Source organism: Mustela nigripes, chromosome 2, assembly GCF_022355385.1.
Source record: "Mustela nigripes isolate SB6536 chromosome 2, MUSNIG.SB6536, whole genome shotgun sequence".
NCBI lineage: Eukaryota > Metazoa > Chordata > Mammalia > Carnivora > Mustelidae > Mustela > Mustela nigripes.
The window spans coordinates 70512333-70519612 of NC_081558.1; the positions used below are offsets into that span (position 1 = coordinate 70512333).

At 50.2% G+C, this 7280-nt stretch overlaps 1 protein-coding gene across 1 annotated transcript; it reads right to left on the minus strand.

Annotated features, from left to right (window-relative positions):
* Positions 1–588: 588 nt before the first annotated feature.
* On the minus strand, positions 589–6263 carry CCK (cholecystokinin). Its single transcript, XM_059387952.1, has 3 exons — positions 6162–6263; positions 4908–5123; positions 589–973 (listed from the first exon to the last, which is right to left on the minus strand). The coding sequence occupies exons 2-3, from the start codon at positions 5119–5121 to the stop codon at positions 840–842; spliced, it is 348 nt and encodes a 115-aa protein (XP_059243935.1). The 5' UTR covers positions 5122–5123; positions 6162–6263; the 3' UTR covers positions 589–839.
* Positions 6264–7280: the final 1017 nt, after the last annotated feature.

A 7280-nucleotide genomic window follows, 5' to 3' on the forward strand; every position in this document is an offset into this window, starting at 1 on the left:
TGACCGAGTCTGTGAATCTTGTTACCTTGGACTGTGGCCCAGCCACTTCTACCTCTCAGGGCCTGTTTCCCCATCTGTAAAAGGACAATAACTTCTGTGCCATAGGGCCATGGAGAGATCCAAGGGATGTGAAAGCAGTGACTGGCATTGCCCCATAATTTGTTTAAAGGTCAAGAGAACCCCAAGGAAATTCTGGTGTGGGATGGGGTTGGTACATCCTGTGGGAATGGGCAGATGAAAGGAAGGCCCATTCCAAGTTGCTTTTCTGGTCTTTACCCAGACAAATGAGTGCTTACTACAAGCAGGGCACATTCTCTTTTTACAGTGGATCCAAACTGGGGACCCAGGCCCAGAGTGGCTAGGGCTGGGCATGGGGCTGACCCAGAAGGCCCTTTCACTGGTCACTTGGCCAACAGCAGAGAAGTCAGCCCCATGCCCAACCCTTGATTCTGGAGCTTTCTCTGGAACCAGATGGTTTTGTTTTTGGGCACCACGTATCAGACTTCCTTCCTTGAGGGTCCTGAGGATGAAATGGCATCTTGGTGCTTGACAGACACAGGGAATGAGGGGGCAGAATGAAATCAGTTTAATAGCATAGCAATACTTTAGGACCAGGAGTCACAGATGAGGACAATGTTTTGTCTTCCATTTGTACAATTCTGGTGAGATGTGAGGTTGCACTGGAAAATCTTACAGACATGTTTTTCACATTGAAAACTTAATAAATACTTAAAATGTCAGACTTCAGAGACAATGAGTTATGAGTGTGATTGTTTTCTTATTCTGCCTCCTCTGAGCCCAGAGGTCGTTTCCTGGTGTGCTGACAAAGGCGGGGTCCCTTAGGAGGGGTATTCATACTCCTCAGCACTGCGCCGACCAAAATCCATCCAGCCCATGTAATCCCGGTCGCTTATCCTGTGACTGGGGTCCAGGCCCTGCAGGTTCTTAATGACAGACATTCGGCCAGAAGGAGCTATAAGGCGCAAGGGAAAAGGAAAGGCCATTATATTTAAGAGCATCGCTAATTCAATCTGTAAAGGAGAACAATGAGAAAAGCCAGACAATACGTAACATGCACCTTCTTAAAGGTATCAAGGAGCCATCGAGTAGTGGGCTTGCTGGACCAAAATCTAAGACAAGGACCCAGGTCTGGGAGGGTAATATTGACTAGTGAGGGGTATGACTTCCAATCTGTAAGGATTTCAGAGAATTTACCAACTGTGGGACCTGCCTTGGTTTCCCTACTCCTGGGGTGGGGAATGGTTTCTCTTATGTAGCTGGTCCTTAGCAGATGCGAAGCAAGGTTCCTTGGTACTTACCCATTTCTAAAGTTCACCCCTTAAGATCTCAAGCATACCTGAGTACTCTTGTTAAGGTCACAGAAGTACAATATACAATATTTTGATGTTGAATGGTTTTTAAAAAATGAGTCAAGTCCCAATGCTAGGCAAATACTATTTAGAAATTAATTTGAAAACTACTTTCTTTTTAGAAAGTGATATTGAGAAAAAGGCACCCTGTCAGATCAAAATCTTATGTCAGTAACACTCAGTGAAGAGTGGCAGAGAGATAATAAGGGGGTTATTTCATTTATCCCTTTTGGCCAAAATGCAAGAACTGAATGAGCAACGGGCCTTGGGGATGGGAGTGAAATCCTCAGGAGCAGGATGATTTTCATGTGTAATTGACATTGAGGAAGCAGAGACATGAAGAAGCAGTTTCTTTGGGGACATGTGACACAGTCCTGACCCATAGATCACAGGCTGTGGCCTTCTGGATATGATATCAGTATCGTGCCTTCTTCTGTGCAAGCTAAAAGACAAGAAAGGTCCCTCAGGGACCTCGAAGGGCAAAGCCCAGGGGACTCTAAGAGCAGAGTGGTGGGGGATCGCTCCATGGGGCCACTGTGTCCCCACTGCTTGTGATGTTGTCATTCAGCCCTTCTGTCTGAGGCTGCCCTTGCCAGCTCCTGCCCACAGGCAGCAAAGAGTCAGACCATGGCTAATTGATTGCGAAACGAGCTTGCAGGAGCAGTTCCTCTGTCTTATTGGATGACCAGGTAAAGCCAGCTACATTAAAAACCAGAAAAAATTATACAGAGCCATGTCCCTAACCGTTCTTCTCCCCCAACCCCTACCTCAATCACTTCCCAGCCTCGGAATTCAGAGTCAACCCAGCACCTTCCAGCCCCTTCACAGGTATCTCCAGCCTATGCAAAAGGCTAACAGAGCCGGCTATTTAATTGTTCTGTGTTTTTCAGGTGAAATATTAGTCCTCGCATTGAAAGAAAACCTTGCAGATCCAGTTACTTGTACATGGTTCACAGAAGTATGGCCCATCCTTCTGTCTGCTGCTGATGAATGCCCCCATCAAAGGCTGGGCACAGCTCCAAGTTCCAGTTAATGAAGGCAAAGTGGCAGCTTCCATGTGTGCAAGCAGCCTGGGTTGTGGGGGGGCAGGGCTGGGGAGGGGACCATATTTTCAGTCCCAGTAGCTGTGCTGTTTACGCATTTCAGTTCCCGCACACTGTGCTCATTTACCAGGGTCCCTGCTCACTTCCCCACAGTGACACGAGGTAGGAAATCCAACTGGTTTATAGAATTGAATGGAAGGGCCTGGCTCCTTTAAACTTTGAAACCCCGAATGGGCAGTACAGCTGGGAAGCTGAATGGCTCCCAGACCTTCAGGCGAGGGCAGGGCTGGAACAGACTATGAGGTGAGCAAAGTCATGTAGGTTACAAATTCTCTTAGAGCCCTGGCTGCCACAGGGACAAAGGGACTCACTAAGTAGGGCTTCCTTGAGGACCAGGAGACAGTATGGATGTTACTGATATAAGCATGAGAGCTTCGTGGGCTGTTGGGTAGGTCTAAGCTAGATGTCTCCTGTCCCCAACAGAACTGCTTCCCCTCCCTCACTGAAAACTCTGCACGCAGTTCCTGATGGTAAACTCTTGAGCACTCCTCAAGGAGTACATGACTGTGTTTAGAATCTTTAAGCCTAAGTACTATACTTGAGGAGATATCCAAGATGTTCTCAAAATAGTCAAAGAAACAGTATGGGGATAAATATTTCCTTCTGGCTCGTATTTGTCAAAGAGAAGAGTGTGATTGTTTTCTACCTAGAGCTCATTGTGGGTGTTGGCAGCTAAAGTACCCAGGGCTGCCATTCCCACGTGGGCTTGTTGGGCACGACATTCTACAGGCAAAGGGAGAAGGTGGCTGAGAAGAGATGCTAGGAAGAAACTTCCAGCTAAGATTTGTAGCACAACGCCACTGTCAAGTGTCCATTCAGGGGAAATAGTTTGGTAACTGGCTTCTTTCCCAGACCTGTTCTGGTGGCTCTTTCCTGAATGTGGGGAGGCGGTTCCAGATTATGGCTCTCTGAAAAACCTGTGATATTTCAGACTGGTCTGGCTGAAATTCAACCTACATCCAAGGACAGATATTAAATTACTTTGAGACAATCAATAGGAACTCCAAAAGTTTTCAGGCTTTCTCTGTCATCTGACTAGTAGTAGTTCCACATCTCTCAATTTAATTAGCCAGAAAGCAAAGCGAAGATGGTAGCTGGGACAATTTCCCAAATAGAGGACAAAATGTAACAAATCATCTTCTGTGGTGGTTCTTTTTCCTTCTTTTTGCCCTGGTCAAAAAGCTCCGATCTTATCTTCATATAAAACCTTCATATGAAAGCCGCGCCCATCGTTTTCTCCTTGTCTAGTCAAGCCATGAGCTAAGGTTCAAATCTAGGCCCTGGCACATGGGAGGAAGAGAGCCTCCTGGGAAAGGAGCCACCCTCTGCCCTCTACCCTTCCCAGCAGCGTATTTTGTTTGGTTGGTTTTTTTGCGGTTTACTGTCCAGCTGCATTGGTCCAGCTTAGCACACGGCCCCATAGCCGGTGTGACAGCAGTGTCCCTGTGGATCAAGTTGGTAGAAAAAAATGACCCCAGTCACAATCATGGTTCCTAAGGCCACTACAGACGCACTAGCCTCTCTCTGAATCACACAAAGAGCTAGAAGGGACCTAAGGGAACTCTAGCCTCACCCCTGCTTTACAGATGAGGCAGGCCCAGGAAAGGGTTCGGGCTGTCACTATGTCACCCAGCTAGTGAGCCACCGAATCACCTTATTCCTGGAGACAGACTTTGATGCTGAGAAACCTCCTGCTGCAACTGGGACCATGTCTCCAACAGCAAAATAAGAACAAACAGGTCTCCTGAGTAATCATTTTCAATCATGGCCAAGGAGAACTCAAAACTGCTACTGATTCTTTCTACCTGTTACACTCTTTGGTGAAAACTGACATTGTCACTGCTTTTTCAACTGTCTAGCTGTCAGGACTCAAGAGCATTCTTGGTATCGATTCCTTCCTGCTAGGGGTTTCCCAGTGTCACTATCTGGGTGGCTCCTGGCTCTTCGGCATTTACAGGGTTAGGTAGGTAGTAGATCGGCAAACCCTTCTAGAGTCATTATCGGTCATTATCTTTTTTTTTTTTAATTTTTTTATTTTTTATAAACATATATTTTTATCCCCAGGGGTACAGGTCATTATCTTTTAATGTCTTTATAATATGGCGTTGAACTTAACAGCAACACATGCCAAACACTAGTTTCAAAAAAGCTTTTTAAAAAAGGTTTTCCTTCATGAATTGAATCCTCCACCCTCAGTTGCTACAAAGGACGTCCAGAAAACTGTACTGTCCTGGCCACAGCGCAATTCAGGGCGGGGTGCAAGTGGGGGTGGGAAGAAAGGGAATATCTTTAGTTTAACGTGTCGCCTTGCCTGTCCTTCCCAGGGGTTACTCCCCTTCATCAGCCAGACGCTAGGGAAGAGGGTCAGGATTGGAAGGCCCGCAATGGATCAGAAGCGAGGGGAAGGACCCTACAGATGAATGAACATCCATACCTTTCCGGGCCTGCTGGATGTACCTGGCCAGCAGTGCTCCCAGATGCGCTCGGGGCTCGCCGTCCACCTTCTGCACGGCCCTCAGCTGCCTCCGGGGCGCCTCCTCCTCCTGCTGCGCCCCTGGGCCCACCCGGTCGGTCGCAGGTACGGGCTGCGCCAGGGCGCCCGCCGCCAGTACCGCCAGGAGCACGCACAGGCACACGCCGCGGTTCATGGCTGCGGAGGGCAAAGGGGAGGGGACGTGAACGACTGGTGGCGGGGGCATCGCAGGCTCTTGCGGAGGCTTGGGGCAACTGGGGTACGGAAAAGGGGGCTCCGTCCAAACGCGCGGGGCCCCAGGCCCGCCACACTGGTGCACATAGGAGGGCTCACCAGGCGCCGACGTAAGCCAAGCGGCCACAGCCCGCGTGTCTGGGCACATCCCGTTTGTCTTTTGGGTGAACCACACTCGGTGCCCCAGGGAAACGGACTGAGACCCTGTCTTCTACCCTGGCTAGCATAAGAAATGTCTTCTGTTTTCCTTTTGTTTCAGAAAGTGTTGTTAGAGCGTCTGTCTTCTAACTGAAAGCAAGAGATTAAAGCTGGGAAAATATCTTAAAGAGAAGACTCCGTGGGAGAAACGAGACCCTGGATGCCAAGAAGCTTTCCATGGGGGAATTAAAGGGAGAAAAAGGAGAAGCACAGCTTAAAATGAGGGGACAAAAAAGAAAAGCCATATTTATAAAGTTTCTTTAAGGTGCATATGGGAACTGGCAATAAACTACTATGCAAAATACAGGAAGGGTTTTTAAAAATCCGAAATATGCGCTCAGTCTTCTGTCCTTGGCAAAGCGCCGCCGCCTTTTAGATCCACCAGCAGATACAACACCGGCACGTTTCTATCCCTAAAGCCTTGAATTTTTCTGCATATTTTAGAAAATGAATTTCAATCTTAAAACCCCTTGATAGTTTATTTGCAGAGATTGGAAAGGACACTGCACCTGTGTGTAACATCTAGCAAAGCCCAATTTGCATGCTAATCTTCGCAAATAGATATGCCAGCATTGCTTGAGGACCAGAACAAAGCAGGCGCTTGGAAGTCTTTCAAGCAGCTCTACCCACCCAGACCTCCCTGCTGTTTCTGACTTTAAGAAATGCCTTCCGAGCTGTCGGGAAGAAGACACAGAAAACAGAAAAATAAAACGAAAGGGGCACAAAACTGAAGACGGCATTCTCAAAGCAACTTGACACTTGGATTCCCCGCGGGGAACCTACCTTCAGAGTAGGACGCAGCGGGCTTCGCGTCTCTACGGAGTGGCGAGGGAGCAGAGCCAAGTTCAGGTGGGCCGGCAGGACGCTGCCTCTTAAATAGCCCCTCCCGGCGCTGTCAGCCAGTCATCTGTTTACTCAGCGTTGACGCAGACCGGCAGCAACACGTGCTCAGAGGGCGGCCACTAGGGCGACAACCGACTGAAGTGGCTCCTGGGAGAGAGGGGGCAATGGCCCAGTGGAGCGGGTTAACCCCTCGCAGGCGGGGTGTCCGGTGTCCAGCCCCCTTCTCTGTCTCTTCCTCTCCGAGCTCTGTCCTGCTCTTTCTCCCTTTCCAGGGTGGGAAACCTAGGTGTCGGGAATCTCCTTCAGGATGGAGAAGCTGCCCCAGTTTAGTCCGCCTTGGGGACTAGAGGGGCCGGAAAGAAAACCGAGAGCAGGGTGGGGTCGGGGGTGACTGGACAGGGCTGGGTGTCAGCCAAGTGTAATTTGGAGATGGAGGGGGTGCTCCCCGCCCCCCCCCCAGCATCCCAGGCAGCAATGGTTTGTTTGTTTTTGGACCAGTGAGTTGGCTTCTTGAGGGAGGAAGGGGGTCTTCACTTTCTTCTCCGCCCCATGAGAAGCCCTGGAGGTTCTCTCGGACTCGGAGGGAAGGTGTTCCGTGTCAGTGAAAGGGCTTCGGCTGCAGCAGGCTCTTGGAGTTCCAGGCTTCTGTTCACGCAGCTGTAAAGTGAGGATGACACCCCAGGACTTGGCTCAGAGTTTGGGAAAGGGCTGTTTTCCTCTGGGCCAAATTACTCCTGCTCGGGGAGCGTGCGGCTCCTGGTCGCCAAGTGGCGCCGGCGAGTGTCCCAAAGAGCCCTCCCTGGGCGTTCCCCTCCCTCTGTAGCATCCGCCCCTCCCATCTTCCTCCAGTGGTTGAGCTCTCACACCCCCGCCGGATCTCCGCTCCAGCGCGGGCTACACAGCTTTGGCTTGAGGACCTCGCCCTGGTCACTCACCACTCGCAAGGGCCAAGGGAGGCGCCCAGGCCGCCCTGCGTCCTTCCCTATGCCATCGCGCCTCTGGCTCCCGAGCAAGGCGACCCGTGCCAGTGTGCGGTAGTGGCCAAACCCATCTCGGCTC

Coding starts and splice junctions, on each gene's coding strand:
- CCK (XM_059387952.1), bottom strand. CDS start 5,121: ATGAACCGCGGCGTGTGCCTGTGCGTGCTCCTGGCGGTACTGGCGGCG. Junction 974..4,907: donor CATCCAGCAGGCCCGGAAAG/GTATGGATGTTC, acceptor TGCGCCTTATAG/CTCCTTCTGGCCGAATGTCT.